The 27,216-nt window shown below is 43.6% G+C and overlaps 2 protein-coding genes across 2 annotated transcripts in view; one reads left to right on the top strand and one right to left on the bottom strand.

Annotated features, from left to right (window-relative positions):
• Nucleotides 1–27,216, top strand: part of SMOC2 (SPARC related modular calcium binding 2) — a 441,990-nt gene that overhangs the window by 107,162 nt on the left and 307,612 nt on the right. The window contains exon 2 of the mRNA XM_066595994.1: nt 20,128–20,299. Coding sequence (XP_066452091.1) covers nt 20,128–20,299 — 172 coding nt within the window. The remainder of the gene's footprint in view (nt 1–20,127; nt 20,300–27,216) is intronic.
• LOC136620919 (uncharacterized) lies at nt 22,860–26,508 on the bottom strand. The gene is made up of 3 exons (XM_066595995.1): nt 25,638–26,508; nt 25,370–25,551; nt 22,860–22,998 (listed from the first exon to the last, which is right to left on the bottom strand). The coding sequence occupies exons 1-3, from the start codon at nt 26,285–26,287 to the stop codon at nt 22,916–22,918; spliced, it is 915 nt and encodes a 304-aa protein (XP_066452092.1). The 5' UTR covers nt 26,288–26,508; the 3' UTR covers nt 22,860–22,915.

Here is a 27,216-nt window from a genome sequence, read left to right as displayed (position 1 = left end):
AAATTGGCTTCTACTTCATTGCTTTCCTCTTAATCAACATGGGGGGTGGAGGTAATAGGCTGAACTGAATGGACATATGTATTTTTTTGGCCTTACATACTATTTTACTATGTTACATTTATGCCAATAACTTCTCCATGAACTACTTGGCAAAAGATGTTTCAGTTAACCCCTTAACGACCGCCCATATGCCTTCTGAAGGTAGCCGATAAATGGCTTTTATGTTTTTACTGCTGCTGCATCGGAAGCTTGGAATGGGTCTGCCATGCCAGGCAGAGCGGGTGCTCAGCTATTGGATAACAGCCTGGCACCTGCTTAAACAGTGGAGACCCTTTACATGCCACAGTCAGTGCGACCGTGGCATTTAAAATACTGACAGATGGAGGGGACCGACTTTAATATGTAAAAATAAATAAATCATACATGTGATTCCACCCTGTTCATAATGACCCAGATAAAAAAAGTATTTTTTGCATACAAAAAGAATATCAAAACAAAAAAAAACTATATAAACTTGGTATAACCAGAATTGTGTTGACCCGGAAAATATTGCTTTCACATTGTTTATTTTGCACACTGAACACTGTAATAATGGAATCCAAAAAACAAATGGCAGAATTCCTTTTTTCCCCTGCCCTCTAAAAACAAAATTTATAAAAGTTATACAATACATTATATGCACAAAAATTGTGCCATTAAAAATACAACTTGTCCTGAAAAAAACAAGCCCTCATAGGCTATGTGAATAGAAAAATTTAAAAGTTATAGCTCCTGGAATGCGACAATGAAGAAAACTGAAACATTAGTTGATCATTACGGCGCAAATGGGCTACATTGCTAAAGGGTTAAGATGAGACTAAGGGTGCGGGCAGACGAGCGTAGGCGTATTTACGTTCGCACGAGCGCAACGTATAATCGCCCGAGCGATCGTTTTTCACCGATCACGACCAGAGCTAGAAAGCGTATTTTCGTTTGTTCCTACTTTGCAAACGGTCTTTTCGGCGATCGAATATGCGTTGGCGCGTATTTCGGTCGCATATGTTCCAGTTTTTTTCGAATTGCCGTTTTTACGCGCCGTTAAATCGCCCATGTGAACGAATACATTCGAAACCATTGCCTCAGATGGTCACGTATATACGTTTGGTCGCAAAAACGCGCCGTTTATGCGCTCGTCTGCCCGCACCCTCAAGGTGTGGTTTTCACATGTGTTTTACACTTAAAATAAGAGGCATAAATAGATTTACTGATAAATCTGTTCTTCTTAAGAAAGATTGGTTCATGTGAACCATATCTTGATACAAACAGCTTTCAGAAGAAACAACAGTATAACAATTTGTGTGTTATTAGTTTAGTTAGATCATGTTTGTCTATTATTGTGTTGTTGCATCATAGTTACATAGTATTTTAGTCTGAAAAAGAGCTGTTTCTATCCAGTTCAGTCTATTACCCCACCAATGTTGATCCAGAGGAAGGTAAAAAAAACCTCCAATGAGATAAAAGCTAATTTTCCTCATTTAAAGGGAAAAAAATCCTTCCTGACTCAAAGTCCAGCAGAGTAATTCATGGACAGGCGTCTAGGCCCCTCTTAAACTCTTTTAGTGTGTTTGGCAACCTTTTATGTTCTACATTATCAAACGCTTTGGAAAAATGAGGATTTAAAAGATCCAACATCTCACCCCGATCCAGGCTGGAAAGTATCTCCTTGTAGAAGCTGGTTTGACAGGAGCGATCTCTCATAAACCCATGCTGATATGGAGTTATAAAGCTATTGTCCTTGAGGTTTTCTAGGATAACATATTAAGTTAAACTTATCAGCCTGTAGTTTCCAGATTGACTTTTTGACCCCTTTTTGAATATTGGCACCCTATTAGCTATGCGCCAAGCCAGTGGAAGAGACCCTGTCACTATTGAGTCCTTAAAGTTTTTTACTATTTTAGTAGCTGAAGAACAGTTTAGGGTTAATTTTACTCTCTGACAATGAGTTTCTCTATTTCTACCCTTGTTGCTTTTTTTCTGCTTTTTCATAATTTATTTATTTTTATTGCTTCTTCACTGCATTCTTGTTTTAGTGGTTTAAATACTTTCTTTACATCTTTATTGAGCTACATTGGTTTTCTACTATTCGTAACCCTTTGATTCCTGTGAGTATTTAAGATGATTTAAATTTACTATCTATACTTTTTATTTTGAGGACGTTGTCCCAGTCGATAAGTTTAAAGGAATTTTTAAGCTTTTTGAACGTTGCATTCCTAAAGTTTAGATAAAACTTCCTATTGAAAGACAAGTTGAAATGCATTATACTATGGTCGCAATTTCCAAGATGGTTAATATTAAGTCCAAAATGGTTGTCCCTCTAGTTGTGTCCTGTTCAAGTTAGATAAGGTAATTATCTTTAACCCCTTAGTGACCAAGCCTGTTTGCGCCTTAATGACCAGGCCAAATTTTGCAAATCTGACATGTGTCACTTTAACATGGAAAAACACCAGAAAGGTTTTGCATATCCAAGTGATTCTGACATTGTTTTTTCGCCACATGTTGTGCTTCATTTAGGCGGAAAAAATAGACCGATAGAAATTGTGTTTATTTATTAAAAGCGCCAAAATTGGGAAAATTTTGAAAAAATCGTCATTTTTTCACATTTCCAACTGCAATATCTTAAATATGTGCAAACATAATATAGAAATTTTTGCTAAGATTTATATTTCCACCCGTTTACTTTATTTTGGGCGCACATTGGAAAAACTTTCGTTTTTTTTTAACTATTTAGGAGACGTACAAATTTAACATTACTTTTTAGCATTTTGAGGAACACTTTGTTTTCCTATACCAAGCCGAGATTGGAAAGGCTCATGAGTGTCAGAATAATAGATACCCCCCCCAAATGACCTCATTTTAAAAACTACACCCCTTAATGTATTCACTGAGGGGTGTCATGAGTATTTTGACCCCACAGTTTTTTTTCAGGAATTAATTCAATTTAGAGGAGAAAAAGTAAAATTTCATATTTTTGCAAATCTGTCATTTTAAAGACATATTTTTTTCCTATAGTTTACATGAAAATCAGGATTTACACCCCAAAATGGATACCCCTATTTCTCCCGTGTTCAGAAATATACCCATTGTGGCCCTATTGTTATATCTGAGTCCACAACGGGGCCCAAAATGAAAGGAGTAGTCAGTGTCTTTCAAAACAGAAATTTTGCTTGAAGTCCTTTTAGGCCCCATAGCACACATGTAGAGTTCTTGAGCGCCCAAAACCATAGAAAACCCCCACAAATGACCCCATTTTGAAAACTAGACCCCTTAAGGAATTTATCTAGGGGTGTACTGCATATTTTGACCCCACAGTTTTTGAATGAATTCAAACCAAGCAAAAGGAAAAAATTGTGATTTTCGTTTTTTCGGCAATTCTGTCATTTTAAAAACAGCTTTTTTTGTACAGCACACATATGAAGGAAGACTTGCACCCAAAAATGGATACCCCTGTTTGTCCCGTGTTCAGAGACATACCCATTGTGGCCCTAATCTTATGTCTGGATATACAACGGAGCCCAAAATGAAAGGAGCGACCGGTGGCTTTCGGAACACAAATTTTGCTTGAAGTCCTTTTAGGCCCCATTGCCCACTTGTAGAGTTCTTGAGCGCCCAAAACCATAGAGAACCCCCCACAAATGACCCCATTTTGAAAACTAGACTCCTTAACGAATTTATCTAGGGGTGTACTGCGCATTTTGACCCCACAGTTTTTGAATAAATTCAAGCAAAGCAAAAGGAAAAAATTTGGATTTTTGTTTTTTTGGCAATTTTGTCATTTTAAAAACAGCTTTTTTTGTACAGCACACATATGAAGGAAGACTTACACCCCAAAATGGATACCCCTGTTTGTGCTGTTTTCAGAAATATACCCATTGTGGCCCTAATCTTATGTCCGCATGCACAACGGGGCCCAAAATAAAAGGAGTAATCGGTGGCTTTCAGAACATAGATTTTGCTTGAAGTCCTTTTAGGCCCCATTGCCCACTTGTAGAGTTCTTGAGCGCCCAAAACCATATAGAACCCCCACAAATGACCCCATTTTGAAAACTAGACCCCTTAACGAATTTATCTAGGGATGTACTGCATATTTTGACCCCACAGTTTTTGAATAAATTCAAGCAAAGCAAAAGGAAAAAAATAGGATTTTCATTTTTTGGGCTATTGTGTCAATTTAAAAACAGTTTTTTTTGTACAGCACACATATAAATGAAGGCTTTCACCCCAAAATGGATACCCCTGTTTGTCCCGTGTTCAGAAACATACCCCTTGTGGCCCTAATAGACTTACAGGACCCATGGCTAGGCCTACAATGAAAGGAATACTCGTTGGATTTCAGGGTACCACTGAATAAATTTCAGGCCCCATTGCCCACTTATCGAGCCATTGAGCGGCCAAAACTATAAAGAACCCCCTCAAATGACCCCATTTTGAAAACTAGACCCCTTAACGAATTCATCTAGGGGTGTACTGCGTATTTTGACCCCACAGTATTTGAATGAATCTAAGCAAAGCAGAAGGAAAAAGTTACGATTTTCAATTTTTTTGGCAATTTTTTCAATTAAAAAACAGTTTTTTTGTACAGTGCACATAGTAATGAAGACGTTCACCCCAAAATGGATACCCCCGTTTGTCCCGAGTTCAGAAACATAGCCATTGTGGCCCTAATCTACTTACAGGACGCATGGCAAGGCCTATAAAGGACGGAACACCTGTTGGATTTTAGGGCACAACTGAATAAATTCCAGGCCCCATTGCTTATTTGTACAGAATAAAGATTGACTCCCTAAAAATTCCCCCCCTCCCCCTCCACGCCCTTTTTGGCGTTCGCAAATCTTAGATAAAAGTAAAAATGTGAACTGTGTAGTATTTCCGAAGACAGGGGTAATTACGGAGGCTGGTTGGAATGGGCCCATGGGGCAATGAAACCGGGTATCCCCCCCCCCCCCCTCTCATGCTTTTTGGGGGTATTTCATGACCTCAGTGGCGGGTATGGGGTGTAAAAAGTGGCGTTCCGTGAGTCTCCGTAAGCTTGATGAGGTGCGGCGGTCTCACACAGAAGGCGCTCAACAAGGTGCTCCTGGAACTGCAGGAAAGCGAGCGTTCCCGGGGCTTCTTGTAAAATGCGTATCACAGGTAGCGGTCTGAATAACGCCGGGCTCACGCGGGTGCAGGCGGAATCCGCTTGCGGAGGCCCACAGCGGATCCCATTTGTGAGCCCGGCTGTGACCCTGCGTACGGCTGCGTAATGTACTGCGCATAACTGCCTACTCACACAGGCGGTCATGCACAGTACACCTTTGTTTGTATTTCCCGCACCATCGCTTAGCGATGACGCGGGCACCCGCAGCCCGTATACAATGTAGTTGCGTATGGACTGCGGGTATATCCGCGACCATGGAGCACAATGGGCTCTATGTTGCCGATTCCGCAGTAAAATAGAACCTGCTGCGTTCTCTTTTCTGCGAGTGGATTACGCAATTCTGACCCGCTAATGTGAGCGGAATTGTGTAATCCAATGCGATTGATCTGCGTATTACCACGGATCAGAAGCATGCAGAATCCGTAATTCCTATCCGGTCATGTGAGACCGGCCTATGGTAGATCGCTACCTTTTTATCACGTGACCGGGGACCGCTCAACGAGGCCCCTGGTCACTGCTCCAGGCTCTCTGTGACCGTTGGTCGCTGGGAGCAAGGAGATTTTAAGTTTCCTGGGCTCCCTGACTCCTGCGCATGTGTCCGGCTTTTTGCCGGCAATCGCATGTGCAGAATCCTGGAAAGTCCACGGAAGAAGATCGCGTCGGGATTCAAATACGCAGGCCTCCGGTAAAAAGATTCATCTCCTCTCACCGATCGCATCAGTGAGGGGAGATGAAACTTCAAATTTTTTTTTTTACTTTTACGTGATCGCCATTATTGGATAATGGCGAACACGTGACCAGGAACCGCTCACCGCGGACCCCCATTAAATCTCCATGCTCTTGGCTACGTTTTGTAGCCAGGAGCAGGGAGAATTTAAATTATCCTGGCAATCCACAGCTTTTGCGCATGCGCCCGCCATTTTGGCGACGGGCGCGTGTGCAGAAGCTGTGGTAAGGTCCGCGGATAAATCTGGGGGCCTTAGGTACGTACTTTCATCCTCCCTCACGGATATGATCCATGAGGGGAGATGAAACGTACGCTTTTTAAACTTTTAAAAACTTTTTTTTACTTTTTTTTTTTAAACTTTTTTACACTTTTTTTTCACTTTACATGATCACTGTCATCCATTGGATGACAGTGATCATGTCCCCGGTATAATCTCTCTGCTCCTAGCTACACATGGCAGCCAGAAGCAGAGGGATTTTAAATTCCCCGGGGCTCGAGCCCGTCTGTGCACGCGCCCGATGTCAATCATCGGGCGCGCATGCGCAGACGGGGATTCGGGTCCCGGGACATCGGGACACCGCTGAGGACTGGGGGTGAGTATTTTCACCTCCCCTCATGGATCCGATCCATGAGGGGAGGTGAAACTGACTTTTTTAAAACTTTTTTTTAACTTTTTCGCGATCGCCGCTAACCATTGGATAACGGCGATCGCGGTACCGGGGACCGCTCACCGCAGTCCCCGCTGACATCTCCTGCCTCCCGGCTACCTACAGGAGCCGGGAGCCAGGAGATTTTAAATCTCCCGCGCCGCCGGGCCTTCTGCGCATGCGGCTGACGTAATGCCGCCTGGCGCGCATGCGCAGAAGACCGGCTTCGGGCCCCGGAGCGGCAGGAGAGCGGGGAGCAGCGTGCAGGACCTGGGTGAGTAATTTCAGCTGCTCCGATGGATCCGATCCATCAGAGCAGCTGAATCTTTAACTTTTATGTACTTTTATTTACTTTTTTTGCGATCGGCGCTATCCATTGCATAGCGCCGATCGCAATGCCGGGGGGGGCTCCGAACAGCCCGGGATGACAGCTCCATGCTGTCAGCTACCTGCGGACACCGACAGCATGGAGCTGTCACGTCCACAGCCCGAGGGGCACTATTCTCTGCAGGAAGCATGTTTTTACGTCCTCAGAGAATAGAGCCCACTTCGGGAGGACGTAAAAACACTATGGGCTGGTCGTTAAGGGGTTAATTATTGACATAAACTTGTTACCTTTATCCACAGGTTTCAGCTTCCTAGTTTCTATCCAAATAGTTTAAGTCCCCCATAATAATTACCTCATTATGATTTGCCAATTCATCTGTTTTCATTGGCTTCTGTTATATTTGGTGGTCTATAGAAAACCTGTTATTGGTTTTCTCTCCATGTATATCTAGTACTAGAGACTCCACATGTTCATCCCTCACATATATCTTCCTTCAATGTGGGTTTTAAACAGGATTTTATATAAAGACAAGCCCTTCCCCCTTTCCGGTTTCTACAATCCCTTCAGAACAGACTGTAACTCTGTAAGTTCTCAACCCAGTCACAGCTTTCATCCAACCAGGTCTCCATTATTCCCCATATATCGTAGCTTTCTTCGGACATTATTACTTCTAGTTTGTCAGGCCTACTGGTCAGACTTCTAGTCATTAATCATCATACAGATTGGATGTTTTTGGTTATTTTTTCATATAAGGTGTATCCCTACTAACTGTTCTGCCCGTTATAACTATACTAACCACTCCCACTCCTCCTCCCCCACTCTCATTACTTAGTCCATAATTTCTGTCTACACTATCTTCCCCTTTATCTCTCTAGTTGCCTTCCCCCCAGTTTCTAGTTTTAACACTACTCCCACCTTTTAGCCTTTATCTCCCACAGCACAGATGTAGCCAACAGAAAAGTCAGTCCAGTTCTTCAGAAACCCAAAACCCTCCTTCCTACAACAACTCATGAGCCACTTGTTTACTGTCCTAATTTCCTGCTGCTTTACTTGTGTGGAATGTGGTACCAATATTATTTAAATAAATACTACTTTGGTGGTCCTTGCACTAAGCTTACATCTTAGTACCCTGAAATAAATTTTAAGGACCTTTTACCTACCTCTAACTTTTTCATTGGTGCCAATGTGTACCATTTCACTGGATCATCACCAGCCCCTCCCAGTAATTTGTCGAACCAATCTGCAATGAGTCAAACTCTAGCTTCAGGAAGACAACACACCATTCAACGATCCTGGTCTTTGTGACAGATTGCCCTGTCTGTCCCCTTAACAATTGAATCCCTCACTAGCACGACCTGTCTAGTCTTCCCTGTGCTCCTATTCTACTTACTTTATAATTGGGACTTAGATCACAATCAGGCCACATTTTGTTAGTATTCAAAGCAGAAATCCAGATAAGTTCAAAAAACATTTCTTGTTTTGCAACTGTATGTGTGAAATAATATGGCATCACATTGCCCCACATTTATAAGCCCAGAAACAAGCTATGTGTAGTTTTGGAGTCATACATTCGATCGGTTACCAGTATGTAGGGTATGTATTAAAGAGTGGAAGACTGCAGGATTGGATGATGGAAATTGTTTGTAGTCTGTTACCATAAGGATGCATGGGCCAACATTAGGGGAATTTTTAAGCAATACTATGTGCAAAGTTGCTTTAATTTTCATTTTAGATTTAGTGGGGATGCAATAAAAAATATTGTTGTAGTGGTGGATATGCACAGCAGCTTCTCTGATTGGACTATCTTTCTATTGCCATTCATGCACACAATTTCTTTTATTACATTAGGGTGGGGTTACACGAGTGTGTTTTCATGCGTACATAGGTGCGCACCTACGTACGAGCAAAAACACGCGTGTATGCAGCTGTGTGCTTGTTTTCAATGGAGCCGTGGCTGCTTCCAGCGGCTCCATTGAAAACAATGGTCTGCTGGCACCCCTGCATTCTTTTTCAGGGAAGGGCTTTACATATAAGCCCTTCCCTGAATAAGAAAGACTTTAGTGTTAAAAAAAAGGAAAAAAAAGAAAATGGTAGAAATAGGGAAGAGTATACCACTTTTGAATGAATTAAACATTGTGTAATGCGTATACTATGGTGTTTCCCCCAAAACAAAACACTGTCTTATATTATTTTTTGACCCAAAAGAGGAACAGTGTCTTATTTTCAGGGGGGGCTTATACTCACCTGGTCCGCGGCATCCTGATGGTCCCCGGCAGTGCTGCTGCAAACTTCAGAGTCCTCCCCATCTACCATCTCAGCTTTGCCGGTGAAGGGGCTTTAATAAATACCCCGCCTCCAGCAAAGCGAGTGCTGTGATTGGCTAATGGAGCGCCAGCAGTCAATCACAGCCGGCACTCAATGAGCCAATCACAGCCACTCAGTGAATGACATGGCCACCATGTGTAATAGTTTTCGACTGCCTGATGTACATCTGATTTCGGCCTGACTAATTTGTCCAAAAATTACCCATGTCGGGTTAAACGGACAGGCCGACGTTAGATGTTTGGTAGTGAATCTATGTACTCTGATCTAAAAGGTCTGAACTACCGGGCAGTCCCACAAACAATGGCGGAGACCCACCCCTCCCGGCAGCTAAAGCAATTATTGGTTGTTAATACTCCCATCTTAAATCCCCTGAGGGGGGTGATGTATGCCCTGTGGTAAACCTGTAAGGTCATCTCTACGTATCGGCTTGAGGGGAGAATCCGCAAGTTATATTTCAAGGCCTTCAATAACTGGGATGTTGTTAAATCCGGAATATCAGCGGTCCATTTATTAATGGCCATTGGAAAATAGTGTGATCTATGGGCGTATGGAGGAGACTGTATATTTGTGTTGTGTGTCTCCTCATGTGTGGGGGATGGGTCAGACAAATGTTATCAGGCAACAATCCCTCCCGTGGTCGAACATTAGTGAGCACTTTTTCAATGTAACTTTTGGCTTGTAGGTATGAAAAAACAGTTATGTTAATTTGTGGGTATTTGTCTTGTAATTCTGGAAGGGTTAACATCTTATGCACTTTTTTTTGTAATAAGCAGCCTCTGTTAATTATACCTCCAGCCCTCCATCGTAGGAATTCTCCCCGAGGTGCATTGCTTTGGAAACTGGGATTATTTAGTAAAGTTAAGAACGTAGAATAGTTTGGATGTCAAGAGGTCAGTTTTCGTAATTTTTGCCATGCCTGCCATGTTGATAACAATAGGGGGTTATCTCTGCAGTCTAACGGGATGTTCTGATATGTGAGAGGTAGAAAATTAGGAAGTGCAATCCCATGGAGGAATTTCTGTTCCATGTCCATATCTACAAATAGGGAAGTATGTTGTACCCAGTCAATAATTATACGCGTGAGTGTCGCTACGTTGTATAGTCTTATATTGGGAAAGGTAAGCCCACCGTTGAGTTTTGACTGTCTCATGATGTCAAATGGTATTCTGTTTCTCCCTCCCTTCCAAATAAATGTGCGCATCAAGTAGTTATTTTTTTTTTCATCTTTGAAGGTGAGGTAGACTGGAAGAGCATGGAGCAGATATAGTAGACGGGGGAATTCTACCATTTTCATTAAGTGGACTCGACCTATATATGACAGCGGGAGTTTGCGCCATTTTACTAAAGTCTGTTTTAGGGTTGCGATGTATGGTTTGATATTAAGTGCATATATTCTGTGGTATGATTTGGGTATCTGTACACCAAGATATGAGATTAAGTTATCTCGCCATCGAAAGGGGTATCTATGAGTCCAGCTCGGTCGCGATGGGCCGTTCAGCAATAGAGCCTCCGATTTCTCCAGACTAAGAAAATATTCAGAGAGAGAGCCCAATTGCTGAAGGGCCCGCAGCATCAATGAGAGAGACTTAGATGGGTTGTTAATGATTAAAAGTATGTCGTCCGCGAACACTGCTACCGAAATATCAGGGTGACTTGCTTGGGTTGTCTATACTAAAGGCACTGGCTGAAAATGATATAGTAGGGGATCCAGTGAAATATTATATAGTAGGGGCGAGAGTGGGCACCCCTGTCTAGTTCCTCTAAAGATATCTATAGGTTGGGTTATATGACCGTTCACCATAAAAGTGGTGTTTATTTCTGATTGGATATACTGTATGAAATTGCAAAAATTTGCTCCAAATTTCCTATGTTGTAGGGTGGAATTTAGAAAAGGCCAAGATACTTTGTCAAAACGCCTTTACCGCATCTAGGGCCAGTAGTAACATCTGAGAGGCGTGTGGTTTACCAGCGTCTATCGTTGCAGTGATGGCCGTTCGTATATTTTTGGTGAAATGTCTGTGTATTGTGAATCCTCGTTGGGAGGGATGTATAAGAGTGAAGAGTAGGCTTTGGAGACTGTTGGCCAATACCTTTGTCAGAAATTTATAATCACTATTTAGTAGGGAAATTGGGCGATAGGACTGGAGCAGTGTGGGGTCTTTATTGGGTTTAAGAATGAGTATGGTCCTGGAGTCTAAAATCGAGTCAACCTGTATATTCTGGGTGTATATATCGTTAACCATCTCTGTTAGCAGGATCTTGTAATACTCATTACTAAAGCCAACCAATTGTTTGGTGCAGCCATGATCACCTCACGTATCTCCTGTTCCGAGAACGGTGACTCCAGAAAGGCTACCTGGTCTGGTGTGAATTTGGGCAATGTAAGAGACTGTTGCCAGGAATCTATCTTCTCCATGTCAGTGGGGGTTGCCCTATAAAGGTCTTCATAGTAGTCTCATATGGTCCCCTCTATGTCTGTTTGTTCGCAGTATCTCACCCCTGTGTGTGGGTCTGTAATATGTGTGATTGGTTTGCGTTTTTGTTGCGAGTTTGCTATGAGCCAGCAATCTGACAGGTTTATTGGCTTGGCGGTAAAATTTATTCTGATCCAGTTTAGTGAGCCAAACTGCCTGCCGTTCTTTGTTTAGTTTGTTCATAGGTTAATTTGTTTTGATGGGAAGGGGAGCAAGCAAGATGATGTTGTGCAGTCAGCAGGGAATGTTGGAGTTTACTGAATTGAGACCTGATCTGCTTCCGCTTAAATGAGACATAGCTTATCACATGGCCTCTCATCACCGGTTTTGACGCCGCCCAAAGCAAAGGGGTGTTGTTTAAGTGTTCGATATTGTCGTCTAAATAGTTAGCCCAGTGTGTTTTTAAGTATTCGCGAAAGTCCTCTGAATTGTATAGATGTGAGGAAAAAGACCAGGTTCTAGTCCTCACTGCTATGTTTCTACTGCTGAGGGACATAGTAATCGGGGCATGGTCCGTGATTGCTATGGGAAGTATTTCTGTGGCAGAGAGCCTGTCAAACAGGGAGAGCGGGATAAGAAAGAAATCTATCCTGGAGAAGCTCTGGTGGGCCAAGGAGTAAAAGGTATATTCTCTGGAGGTGGTATTGGTTGTGCGCCAGGGGTCGCAAAGCATTCCCAGTTCCATGAGATATGTCAGATCTTTAGAGGGTTGCGTGTGGGACACATTTAGTGAGGATTTGTCTAGGGTTGGGCTAATAGTGGTGTTAAAGTCCCCCCCTACAACCAAGTGTGTGTCCTGTCTCTGGAGGAGGTAATTTTGGTGAAAAAATTAGTGTTTGGATGATTTGAGGCATATAAATTGAGGAAAGTATAGTGTTCATTGTAGATATTTACTGTTAATAGCAGATATCTACCCCCCTCATCAACTAGCTCCTCTTCTATGGAGTATGGCAGGCCCCTTCGAAAGAGAATGGCCACGCCACTTGTCTTGGATGTATAGCTAGCAGTGTAGCAGGAGTCTAGCCAAGAGGCCCTCAAGGAGGCTCCTAATCCAGACTTCAAATGCGTTTCCTGTAAAAAGACCACATCCTGTCTAAGGCGCCTCAAGTGGGGGAGGACCTTCTTATGCTTAATTGGCGTGTTGAGGCCCGCCACATTCCAAGAAACCAATTTAATGTCAGAGGAGCACACGTATTCTTGTTCTGATGTGTACCTGCTGTTTGTCATAGCGATAAGAGTGGATTGGTGTCTGTAGCTTTATTTGTTACCTTGTTCCCCCATTGTCCCAGCGAGCAACGAGGGATCAGATGGCTGCCGGTCAGAAACCTGTTCGCCAGCCAGCTCAACCTGGGAGGCAATGGAGAGGCAAGACATCTTGGCAACAGAACAGTAAAACCATGAAAATTAACCATTGACATTCTTAGGGCTCGTTCAGACGAGCGTGTTTTGGTGCGTGCATACGCACGCACAAAAACACGCTTGTATTTACGACACTGCATTCCCTATGGTGTGTGCACATGTCCGTACTTTGCAGGTGCGTGCCTGCAAAGATAGGACATGCGTGCACCAGAGGGAATGCACGCATTGTTTTCAATGGAGCCGCGGCTGCTGCTGGCGGCTCCATTGCAAACAATGACCTGCTGGCTCCCTGCATTCCTTTTCAGGGAAGGACTTTACATATAAGCCCTTCCCTGAAAAATAAAGATTTTAGTGTAAAAAAAATTAAAAATGCAGCCATTCTCTTCAATGGAGCCGCTTCTGCTGCCGGCGGCTCCATTGAAGACAACGGTCTGCTGGCACCACCAAATTGTTTTTCAGGGAAGAGCTTAACATATAGGCTCTTAACTGAAAAGGAAAAATTTTGGTGAAAAAAAAAACAAAACATGCAGCCATTCACTGCAATGGAGCCGCTGCTGCTGGCGGCGGCTCCATTGAAGACAATGGTCTGTGGCACACCTGAATTGTTTTTCAGGGAAGGTCTTTACATATAAGCCCTTCCCTGGAAATCAATTAAAAGTGATTTAAAAAACAAAAAAAATAGATACTCATCTCCCTTCAGCTGCCGGGGCACAGCCGCGTCTTCTCCTGCTGTCCCCTGTACTGTGGTGCTGAACTGCCGATCACAGGCAGCTCTCCCCGAATGAATGACAGGTGAGAGCTGCCTGTGATTGGCTGAGCACCTCAGCCAATTACATTCAGCTCTTTCAGCAGCCGGGGATTTTAAATCCCTGGCTGCTGATAGATCAGCTGTTCAGCAACACAGTGCAGGGGACAGCAGGAGAAGACGCAGCTGTGCCCCAGCAGCTGAAGGGAGGTGAGTACCTATTTTTTTCCTTTTTTTTACTATTTTAAAAGGCTTTTCAGGGAAGGGCTTATTAAGCCCTTCCCTGCAAAGCCACTAACAGCTGCCGGGGCTCAGCGGGGACTTCTGCCACTGTCCCCGGCTTTGTAGCGCTGCTGAGCTATCATCAGCTGGGGATTTAAAATCCCCTCCTGCTGGTAGCTCTGATTGTGATTGGCTGGAGCAATTCAGGCAACCACAACCAGAGCTACCAGCAGGCGGGGATTTTAAATCCCTGGCTGCTGATAGCTCAAAACTACAGTGCCTGGGACAGCGCTAGAAGTCGCGGCTGAGCCCCGGGCAGCTGAAGGGAGGTGAGAATTGTTTATTTTTTTTTTTGCACTATTTTAAATGGCTTTTCAGGGAAGGGCTTATGAAACCCTTCCCTGAAAAGCCATTGACAGGATGCCGGCAGCAGGATTCTCTACCGCAGCTGTCATGTGTGACAGCTGCGGTTGAGAATTGAAGAATTCCTTTTGCTGCATCTGCCACAGATGTGGCAGATGTAGCAGCAGGGAATTCTTTTAACTAGCGGGGGTGAAGGATACATCTGCCGCATGCGGCAGATGTGTTCTTCATGCCCGCGGGGGTCTCAGCAGCGGTGGAGAGGTAAGTTTTTTTTTATTCTTTTTTTGTTTTGCACTAAAATGTTTCTTTTTCGGGGAAGGGCTTATATATAAAGCCCTTCCCTGGAAAAGAATGCAGGGGACCGGCAGAGCATTGTTTTCAATGGAGCCGCCGGCAGCAGCCGCGGCTCCATTGACAACAAGCACGCAGCTGTGTTCACGCGTGCTTTTGCTCGTACCTAGGTGCGGACGTATGTACGCATCTAAGTACGCACCAAAACACGCTCGTCTGAACGAGCCCTCAGTTGTATAGTTTTTAGATCAACATGAGGACTATGCCCCATAACTTTGAATACAAAAAAAAATGAAATAAGAGGAAGAACAGGTACTGCAGCCCTGACGGGTCAATGTGGTCTTTGGCTCTAAGCCTCTTGCCTACTGGAGAATGTCAATGTTTCCTAAAGCCTGTTGTATTGCGGATGACCATCTTCGTTAAGGTTGAAATATTGATGTGCTGACCTAGGGTCATCGTGTATCAGCTGTTGACCATTATGTTGCGTTTTAAGCCTAGCTGGGAACAGGAGTTGGAACCGTATATTCTTCCATTACAATTATTTTCTTACCACAATACATCCAAAGTAAAAAACAAGTTTATAAATAGTCTTGATTGGTCGGGTGGAAAAAAAAAGAATCGCCTGATTTTTGCTAAATCGGATCAGGTAAATCCAACCCGATTTTTGGTGAAAATCAAATTTCCCAAAATGCCTGCAACAGAGTGCAGCCAATCTGCTGCCAGAGCGCTATGATGATTTCACCAAATGGGTCCTCCATCTTGCATATGAGCAGCAGTTTCATTGGATGCCTGCATCGCATAGTAACATAGTATGTAAGGCCGAATGAAGACAATGTCCATCTAGTTCAGCCTGTAAAACCTCCTTGTTGATCCAGAGGAAGGCAAAAAAACCCAGAGGCAGAAGCCAATAAACTCTTTTGGGGGGGAAATTCCTTCCCGACTCCCTAATGGCAGTCATACTAATCCCTGGATCAACCTCTAATAGTTCCTACCTGTCTGTATACCCGGATCAACAACCTGCTGGTCACCTAAAGTTTATATCCTGTAATATGCTTCCACTCTAGAAAGACATCTAGTCCCCTCTTAAACTCCTCTATGGATTTTGCCATCACCACATCCTCAGGCAGAGAGTTCCACAGTCTCACTTCTCTTACAGTAAAGAACCCTTTTCTGTGTTGGCAATGAAACCTGCTCTCTTCTAGACATAGCAGATGCCCTCTTGGTACCGTCGCAGTCCTGGGTATGACCTAGACATATATAATATAGGTACAGTGTAAAAAGCAGACATTTTACACCTGAGCACAGAGAAGCTGCACCATGTTTATATGCCTATTAGAGATGAGCGAACACCAAAATGTTCGGGTGTTCGTTATTCGGAACGAACTTCCCGTGATGCTCGAGGGTTCGTTTCGAACAACGAACCCCATTGAAGTCAATGGGCGACCGGAACATTTTTGTATTTCGCCGATGCTCGCTAAGGTTTTCATGTGTGAAAATCTGGGCAATTCAGGAAAGTGATGGGAATGACACAGTGACGGATAGGGCAGGCGAGGGGCTACATGGTGGGCTGCATCTCAAGTTCACAGGTCCCACTATTAAGCCACAATAGCGGCAAGAGTGCCCCCCCCCCCCACTGTCAGCATAAAGATCGTCCTCCTCTGGCACAGCTGTAACAGCTGTAGCAGAGAAGAACGATGTTTGCCCATTGAATTCAATGGAGCGGCAATACAGCATGTTCCACTGAATGCAATGGGCTGCCGGCGATCGCAGGATGAATGGTCGGAAAGGGGTTAAATATATAACCCCTTTCCTGCAATTCATCCAGAAATGTGTTACACTAAAAATATATACCGGCGTATAAGGCGACGGGGCGTATAAGACGACCCCCCAACTGTCACCTTATACGCCGGTAATACAGTGGAGCAAAGAATAAAAAGCATTACTTACGTTTTTAGATGATCTGCGGCGCTCCTGCAGGCTGTCACTCCCTCCTGGTCCACGGCAGACAAGCTTTCTCCACGAAAGACTTTAAATCCCTGCCTCCAGGAAGACACGTGCCTTCAGCCAATCACAGCCAATGACAATGATGTCATTGAATGGCTGTGATAGGCTGTGTTTCTGGAGGCGGGGATTTCAAGCCTTGAAATCCCCGCCTCCAGAAACACAGCCAATCACAGCCATTCAATGACATCATTGTCATTGGCTGTGATTGGCTGAAGGCACATGTGCTTCTGGAGGCAGGGATTTAAAGTCTTTCGTGGAGAAAGCAATACTCTGCCGTGGACCAGGAGGGAGTGACAGCCTGCAGGAGCGCCGCAGATCATCTAAAAACGTAAGTAATGCTTTTTATTCTTTGCTCCACTGTATTACCGGCGTATAAGGTGACAGTTGGGGGGTCGTCTTATACGCCCCGTCGCCTTATACGCCGGTATATATTTTTAGTGTAACACATTTCTGGATGAATTGCAGGAAAGGGGTTATATATTTAACCCCTTTCCGACCATTCATCCTGCGATCGCCGGCAGCCCATTGCATTCAGTGGAACATGCTGTATTGCCGCTCCATTGAATTCAATGGGCAAACATCGTTCTTCTCTGCTACAGCTGTTACAGCTGTGCCAGAGAAGAAGGATTTGTCTTCTATATGTTCTCAATGGGGTCAGCGCTGCTGCCGCTGGCCCCATTGAGCGCATATAGAATGCATCCATAGCGAGCAGCGGGAGGGGCAGATTTCAATACTCGGGTGACACCTTATCTCCCCAGCCACTCACAGCAGGGGGGTGGTATAGGGCTTAAACGTTGCAGGGGGAAGTTGTAATGCCTTCCCTGTCTTTATATTGGCCAAAAAAAAGCGCTAACGTCTCAGGGAAGAAAGTTTAATTTACCAGAACACCGCATGGTGTTCGTTACGAATAACGAACATCCCGAACACCCTAATATTCGCACGAATATCAAGCTCGGACGAACGCGTTCGCTCATCTCTAATGCCTATATAAAACATATTCTGTTCTTAGGGACATATATTCTACAGAGGATATATTGCTGCTGGTGTGAAAGATGTCATTAAAAAATTTTTGTTTTACCCCTGTAAATGAAGTTTTAAGTGGCTGTTACTAAAGGTCTCCCTTCCAGGTCCTCTCCAATTGACTGCCTTTTGTTAGGTATTGAGCTTCTGTAGTAACTGGGGCACTGGGATGTTTTCTTAGCCAAATGGGGGAGGGAGGATCTCTTCACATGCTGTTCACTTGCACTCACAGACTGATTGCTTACACAATATCCATGTCCAAATTCTCTGCCTCTCCTGTTATTAAAACAGATGTGTGCACATTGCTTTGGGTTTACCAATCATTTGACCAGAATGTCTCTGAATGTGATACTCCTACAATCATCCTGGGAATGCAGAGGGGTGGGCATTCAGATACTGCCTCCCTGCTGATTGGACCAAAAACAACGCAATGTAGGATGAGAAGTGAGGGAAAAGAAGTACAGAACAGTGAACAGCTGGTGGAATAGTAGGCTTGTGACAGGCCTTAAAAAGGTTAAAATGTGTACACAGGAAGGAAAAAGGTAAAGTGTAGCTTTAGTTTCTTAGAACACTAGTTCTTTCATCCGAAAATTGAAAACTGATGTTAGGAAACACTGCAGGGGAGGCAAGGTGAGCTAGTTGCTAAATATTCAGTACCGACACTCGCAAAAAAGATTTGCTCTTGACACTGCATATGAAACATGACCAACAGGAAAGGAGGAGAGAGAGGAAGGAGCAGTGGAGCAAAAGTGGGATATCACTGAAGAAGGAAATAAATATCAAGACCATAGTCATGTGACAGAATATATGACTGGCTTAGAGTGACAATACACATTAAATGTAGATTGGCGGGACTGGCCTATCATCTGATGTGTATGGAGGCTCCTTATTCTCCAGCTGACCACAGAAATCTGGGGAGAAAAGTATTGAACAGTTGGATTTCAACTGCCCAGGCCTTTTTTTCTCTGGAGATAAGCTGGTGCCAGAGGCATCTTGTAGAGACTCCCATGGGAGCCTATCAAATGCACCCTGCACCACTATGCACCACAGTGCTGACAGTCGGCACTCCCTGTCCGTTCTCTTTTAGAAGCGCAGATTCTACGCTTCTAAAAAGAGACCGTGTGAGCGCTTTCATAGGAACCTATTGGTTTTTATAGCGGCGTGTAAACCACGCTTGTCTGATCGAGCACTAAGGCACATTTGCGCGCATGAGCGCCACATTTTTGTGCAAGCATCAGTGTATTTTACTATACTTTTTGCATGTGCCAAAAGTAAAGCATTGATGCTCCCAGCCATTGAAAAGGCTAAATAGTCTAATGAGATAAAAATGTGTTCTTTGTCCTTCACAATTATGCAGTGTTTCACGCATCTCCTAGTGTTTTGCGCTCGAATTTGCGCATCCCCATTGACTATAGGAGTTTTGGTGTGCAAATGCTCAGGAAAATAGAGCATGTTGCAGATTTCTTTGCGGGACCAAAATACACTGGAAAAATACACACATTGAAATTAATGGGTTCTATTCACTGTGTATTGCACATGCAAATTTTACATGTGCAAATACACGTGCAAGTAGGCTAGTTTGAATCAAGCCTAAGTGATAATTTTTAGTGTACTTAATCTATTTGCACACAGTTTTTTGAAGTTAAGATGACCCCTTTAAGTAAAAATGCAGATTTTTAGCATAACTAAAGGTTTTCATTGCTCATGACTTCATACAGTATTACTGCATCAACTCTATAAATGTTTGTTTTCTTTTTACTTATATTTACAATTGTATTCTTTGGGTTTTTAATGCATCTGCCACCTAGAGTCATAGTAGACCTCTGAGAAAGGCTGGTTTCACTACTGCGTTACAACCTCTGGTCAGAGGTTGTGTCGCAGATCCAATTCAAACTACTAGAAGAAAAAGAGATGCATGCAGTGTTTTTTTTCCTTCCAAAACCCAGGCAGCTGGGCAAAAAAAGAATGGACTCCATTATAGTCAATGAGGTTCGTTCGACGCTGTTTAGTTACGTGCTGAGATGGAACCGCTTGGCTGTGGGGATTTCCCTTTCCTGTTCCCAAAATAGAGCAGAAAAGTGGAACACCGGGTGCAGGTGTGAAACCAACCTAAAATAATTTTCTCTTTTTCTCTTTTCATATCAGGACCAGTTACAAGAGAAAATACAGCTTTGTTCCATGCATTAAAGAGGACAAATAAGGATTAAATTATTAAGCACATAGAGCTGAAGGGTTAATACTGCTGTATTGGGGACACTGCTCATTGACATTGTGTATTTAGCAATATGTAAGGCAGCGAAGGTCAATGGATCTCAAAGATATCAGAAGAAATCTATCACATTTATCTTATAATCCACATAACAATATCTTTATCAGCCTTTTAGCATATTCATTTACCTAGAACTACTGTGTAAGTTCTGTTCATTCTTTATAACTTTTTTTTTAGTTTCTAAGAGTGGATCAAGACAAAGACAAGGAATGCAATTTGGACTGTGCAGGCTCTCCCTCTAAACTTTTGTGTGCTTCTGATGGAAGAACATTCCTTTCCAGGTGTGAATTTCAACGAGCTAAGTGTAAAGATTCTCAGTTGGAGATTGCATACAGAGGAAATTGTAAAGGTAAATAATATTTGAAATACATCCATTAAGTCTGAAGATTGTATATATTCAAGGAAAGTTTGTGGGTTTGTAAATTTGACTTGTAAGGTTCTCATAATTAGTCATATCACCTCAATGATTTACTTTTAGTCTGGCCTTGTCTAAGGTTTCAGGTTTTTTGTGCTAGAGAATTCCCTAAGATTTGGATGCCAAGAATTTTATTGTGTATGTAATAATAACTCATTCAAATACACCTAAAAAACCAAGGCAGAGCACTCATTGACATGGGAATTGACACTGAATATTTATGCAACAAAAAATTCCTTACACCTGCGTATTTCGCCCACTCCAACATGTTTTTACATGGATTTTGCCTTTAAAACAGCAGAAATGAATGACTAAGGGCTCGGTCACACGGGCATTTTTTGGTCCGATCTGCAGACGCGCTTGCGATCTACAGATATATAGAACCAATGCATCCCAATGGGAGCAGGCACATGTCTGTATTTTATGCGGATGTGCGATAAATTATAGGACACAATGATTCGCAGAACGCGACTATCTGCGTTCTGCGAATCGTTGTGTTCTATATATGCACTAAATGGGGCCGGCAGCAGCAGCGCCGACCCCATTGAGAACATATACTAAAGACACTGTTACAGCTGTGGCAGAGGAGAACAATGTTCGGCCATTGTATTTAATGGAGCCGGCAATACAGCCGGCTCCATTGAAAGCAATGGGCTGTCGGCAAGCGCTGTATGAATTGTCGGCGCCCGGCCAGCAGTTCTCCTGAACTGCTTTCTGTAGTATTCAGCAGGCGGGGATTGTAAATCCCCGCCTGCTGAATGGGTTGCCTCTGATTGGTCACAGCCCTCAGCAATCAGAGACAGCTCTCACTCACCCATTCATGAATTCATGAATGGGTGAGTGAGTGCTGCCTCTGATTGGCTGAGTGCAGGGACCAATCAGAGGCAACTCTCAGCTGTCATTCAATAGTATACATTTTTTTTTATTTTTACACTATTTCAGGATGCTTTTCAGGGAAGGGCTTATCTTTTAAGCCCGTCCCCGAAAATTCATACAGCGCTTGCCGGCAGCCCATTGCTTTCAATGGAGCTGGCTGTATTGCCGGCTCCATTGAATTCAATGGGCGAACATTGTTCTCCTCTGCCACAGCTGTGGCAGAGAGGAGAGCGGGCAGCGCTCGTTTGATCGGGCCCTTTCGCTGAAAACGCTGCTAGGTGCAGATTTGTCAGCGAATCGTCAGCCCCGGTCACGTGATTTGCGGATGCGCATCCGTCATGCGATCCGCAAATCGCGCAAAAAAACGCCCGTGTGACCGAGGCCTAAGGTGCATATTTTTACTCCAGATTGCACTGACCTTTAGCCCTGTCAATTGGCAAAATCTAATTACAGAATTCAATATAATTCTAGATCACATTGGAACTAATGCACATTGGAACTAATCACTTTACTGTGATTGCTGTGACTTGCTATCACTGCAGTCACATGTCCAGAGATCACAGGAATAAGGAAATAGTGACTGGCAGCATTCAGCAATGTAGAAAAATACAAGATTTATTTCCCCATTACAAAAATTACGGCAACGTTTCGGTCGTAATAGACCTTCCTCAAGCCAATACATATCATACAAAGTGCACCATATATATAGGAAATGTGAACACCATTAACCAATGACATACAAACATGCACAGGAGTGTCTCATCACTGATTACCTCTCTCCACACGTCTCAGCTGTTATCCGGCGCATCGTTGATGATGTCATATGAGCCTCGTGTGGTGCAGAGTGCAAGCTCTCGCCTACGACCTGGAGGCCGCAAGCTCGATTCCCACAGGAATCAGGTAGCCGGCTCAAGGCCGACTCAGCCCTCCATCCCTCCGAGACAGGCAAAAATGAGAACCCAGCTTGGTGGGGGGCAATAAGCACTAATTACCCGAAAGCGCTGCGGAACAAGCTGGCGCCATACAAATACCATGATTCGACTTTTTTGATGTCATCTTTAGTTGACCTCCTCACACATTGGTGCGTCCATCTAAGTTGAACCGCACCCTCTGCACATGTGCCGAGCTACAACTATCGCGAGAACACGCTCTAAGCCACAGTAGGGCACAGCGGCCATATCAGACATGGGCAAACCGCACTAAAGGTGCGTCTGCGCATGTGCCGGTCGTCGGGCCCAGCGACCACGTCAAAAATGGGCAAACCGCACTGATGGTGCGTCTGCGCATGCGCCGGTCATCTGTCATCACAGAGGCCGATACTCGGTCCCATCACCGCGCCACAACCTTACTTCCGCATTCCACCTATATATTATATTATCTACTCGGATACCTCCTCAGTGCATTGGTCACCCGTAGTGATGCAATGCAAAGTGTCAGGATCGCCGATCATGCGTTACCACAACTGACACTGACCGCATACCGCATAACCTGCAGCATCTACTGAGAGGACCCCGATGTATATATCTTATCTAATAATATACATTCTCACCCATAGAGTATGAATGGTCCAATGTTAACCCATTGTATAAACCAATAAAACAGAACAGAACACCAACTGTTAACTGCCTAGTCAAATTGTGATTTTATTGATACTATACATCACTATGCATGAATCTATATTTTTTCTTCAAGATGATGAAATAATGGACCGTCATATCTCAGACGTGTGGCGAGGGAACCAGCGAGAGACCAACAACCTGTGTAAACAAACCAAAAAAAATACAATTACACATATACCCATAAAAAATTCATTAATAAAACATATGTACAATTCATATACTGATGTGTGTAACAAGATTTACAAGAACGGCTGAAAAATGTACTCCTGATTAAGTCCTTTTGGGTGCATGGTGTCCAACTCGTATATCCATTTTAACTCACGCTTTTTTAATAAAAATTCTCTATCACCCCCCCGTGGAAGTACGGGGACATGATCAATGACCCTAAATTTGAACTGGCTGATGTTGTGTTTAGCCTCCAAAAAATGTCGCGATACAGGTAATTGTAGATTTTCCGTCCGAATTGTACTCTTGTGCTTCACCATACGTGATCTCACCTCCATAGTGGTTTCACCCACATACCCAAGGCCACATGGGCAGGTGATGAGGTAGATCACGTATGGTGAAGCACAAGTATATCTCCCCTGTATCTTGTACCTATTGCCCCTGAGAGGATGCCGAAATTCGTCACCCCTCACCAAATTGTTACAACAACTACAGGCAAGGCATGGGAAGTTCCCCTTTCTAGGGGGTTTAAAGAAACTCTGGACGGCTGATTTGTGTGAAGCAAAGTGTGAGTGGACCAGTTGGTCACCTATGTTTCTACCTCTTCTATATGCATTTATAGGCTTATTTTTAAATTCAGGTATTGCAGCCCCATCTAATGTCAGCAGTGGCCAATGTTTTTTGATAATGTTACCAACGGTTCCACTAAGATTATTAAAGGTACTGACAAACGGAATCCTGTCCATTGTCTGTTTCTTTAATTTAGGTGTCAAAAGATCTTGTTGTGGTATTGCCCTAGCTCGTATGGCAGCTTTTGTGATGATTGGTGCAGGGTATCCCCTATCTAGGAACCTCCTACACATCTCATCCAATCTTAAATCAATGGTTTGATCGTGTGCTATTCTTCGCACTCGTAAAAGTTGACTCCATGGTAGTGAGTCCTTCATGGCGACCGGATGGTTGCTACTATAGAGCAATAAACTGTTCCGATCTGTCTTTTTTGTGTAAAGATCCGTTACCAATCCCATTCCTTGTCTTTTAATCAAAACGTCAAGGAATTGGATTTCCACAATAGAGTAAGACATAGTGAACTGAAGTTCTGGGTAAATAGCGTTTAGAAAGGTATGGAATTCCTGTAATGTTTGGAGCGAACCCTTCCATAGAGCAAACACGTCGTCGATGTACCGACCCCAGTACACCAACGACGCCGCATATATGGAGGTATAGATATACTTCTCCTCAAATTGGCGCACAAAAATGTTGGCGTATGTTGGCGCCACATTAGAGCCCATAGCAGTGCCCTGTCGCTGTCTGTAGTACACCCCCCCAAACAAAAAATAATTGTTGCGGAGGATGTACTCCAGCAGCGACAGGGCAAACTGCATGCACTCAGAGGACATATCCGATGCCATCAGAAATTGTCTGACGGCATCTATCCCTTTATCGTGACTGATAGAGGTGTATAGCGCAGTCACATCAAAGGTGACCAGAATAACATCTTCGGTCATATCAAACGATGCAATTTTTTTCAAAAAGTCAGATGTATCCCTGATGTGTGAATCCGCCTCATCTGCAAAACGCCTCAGGACCTTGTCCAAAAATCGTGCGATATTGCAGAAGAGTGAGTTTCTGCCTGAAACAATCGGTCTCCCAGGGGGATTCTGGGGATCCTTGTGGACCTTTGGGAGGGTGTATAAAGTGGGAACAATGGGGTGCTGGATATCAAGGAATTTCAACAGCTTTTTATCGATCAAACCTGCCCATAGTGCCTCATTCAACATTCCCCTTAATTGTAATTGAAACCGTATGGTAGGGTCCGATCGCAATTTTTCATAAACATTTTCATCATTTAATTGTCTGAACACTTCTGTTGTGTACATACTAGTATCCATCACGACTATTGCTCCACCCTTATCGGCTGGTTTAACCACAATCGCATCATCCTGCGCAAGAGAATTGAGGGCTTTCCTTTCCCTCATATTAAGGTTATTCTTAAGCCTCCTCTTGTTACCCAATGTTTTGGATCTCAGTTTTTCAATATCTTTTAATACTAATTTAGCAAATACTTCAATTTGAGGATTTGATGTAGGTGGTTGATACGTACTTTTGTTGCGAAGACCAGTTCCAACCAGGGAAAAAGACCCCGGTGTAGTGGTCTGTGCAACCGTACATGATGGTTGTGAGGAAAATTGGTTTTTAAGCCTTAAATTTCTGAATAAACGCTGTACATCAAGATTAAGATCAAACCAATTCATAGAAGTTACACAGCAAAATGATAGACCCTTGCCCAATACAGTCGTCTCATCTGATGTCAATACCCTGGAAGAAATGTTGATTACAATACCGTCACTGGTAGGTTCACAAGCTCCAACATCCACTATTTCCTGAAGTCCATCAGTGGTGGTCGTTTCGTGGATCGGGTCATCCCCCCGTCGGGATCTCTTGTATGCCCTGTGATGTTTTCGTCCGCCTCGGCGGCACCGGAAGGTCCCTCTTTTCTCTTCATCCTGTTTGGATTGCCACGGCCTAAAAAAGAAGAAGAGGATGTGGAGGCACCCACATGATCATTCTTGGCCGAATCATCCGTTGAAATCGAACCACGAGATGAGAACCCAAATTGGTTTCTATTCCTGGGTTGACGGCGTCGTTGTCGTCTTTGTTTGGTATTCGATTCAAAGGGATCTGTGACTTTATTCTTTGATGTCTGCCAACAAAATACACGACCATAAGCATAATCGTCGACATCCCTAAACCACTTGGTTTTTTTTATACTCTCCAATTCCTCCTGATGTCGTTTGAGATATGTTGTTTTTTTCTCCTTATGTTTATTCCAGTCCTCTGGTGTCAAGATCTCTAGAATATTCTTTTCCAAGGAGGATATGCGAGCTGTACTCTCAGCAATCTCCAACTGTAAGAACTCAACATTCAAGACAATCATGTCAAACGAAAATTTATTCACTATGCCTTCAAATTTTGAACAAAATGTCTTGTTATCTGCCATTAAGGTCGGGCGCACATGTGGGCGTAGCCCTCTCGGAATGCGTTTTACCTTAAAATATTCACATAGTGTGGACATGTGCAAAGATAGGGAGATGTTCTTTTTATTTTCCATCTCCCACTTCCGTAGTAACATATCCACTGTTGGCATTTCTAGATAGCTATTCTTGCGTGTAGCTCCTGCAATAATCTTGTTAACATCCACATCCGAATACGAAAAAATAACAGGGTTACCTGGTCTGTCAGAGTCCGGGTATTTTTCCATTTTGTGCCTGTATCAGGTGCAAGCTGGATCTGGTTTGTAGATATCACTGAGTAGAAAAAAGAGGTTCCCAGCAGCACAGCATATATCCTCACATAGAGCCAGGCAAAACAGTGTGCAAAAGCCAGTCAGGAAGCCTAAACCAGAGAGGCTCCAAGGGTGCAGTCAGGAATAAGGAAATAGTGACTGGCAGCATTCAGCAATGTAGAAAAATACAAGATTTATTTCCCCATTACAAAAATTACGGCAACGTTTCGGTCGTAATAGACCTTCCTCAAGCCAATACATATCATACAAAGTGCACCATATATATAGGAAATGTGAACACCATTAACCAATGACATACAAACATGCACAGGAGTGTCTCATCACTGATTACCTCTCTCCACACGTCTCAGCTGTTATCCGGCGCATCGTTGATGATGTCATATGAGCCTCGTGTGGTGCAGAGTGCAAGCTCTCGCCTACGACCTGGAGGCCGCAAGCTCGATTCCCACAGGAATCAGGTAGCCGGCTCAAGGCCGACTCAGCCCTCCATCCCTCCGAGACAGGCAAAAATGAGAACCCAGCTTGGTGGGGGGCAATAAGCACTAATTACCCGAAAGCGCTGCGGAACAAGCTGGCGCCATACAAATACCATGATTCGACTTTTTTGATGTCATCTTTAGTTGACCTCCTCCTGGGTTAACATTGGACCATTCATACTCTATGGGTGAGAATGTATATTATTAGATAAGATATATACATCGGGGTCCTCTCAGTAGATGCTGCAGGTTATGCGGTATGCGGTCAGTGTCAGTTGTGGTAACGCATGATCGGCGATCCTGACACTTTGCATTGCATCACTACGGGTGACCAATGCACTGAGGAGGTATCCGAGTAGATAATATAATATATAGGTGGAATGCGGAAGTAAGGTTGTGGCGCGGTGA

This window comes from Eleutherodactylus coqui, chromosome 3 (assembly GCF_035609145.1).
Source record: "Eleutherodactylus coqui strain aEleCoq1 chromosome 3, aEleCoq1.hap1, whole genome shotgun sequence".
NCBI classification, from domain to species: domain Eukaryota; kingdom Metazoa; phylum Chordata; class Amphibia; order Anura; family Eleutherodactylidae; genus Eleutherodactylus; species Eleutherodactylus coqui.
This window is presented reverse-complemented; position numbering and strand designations above follow the sequence as displayed.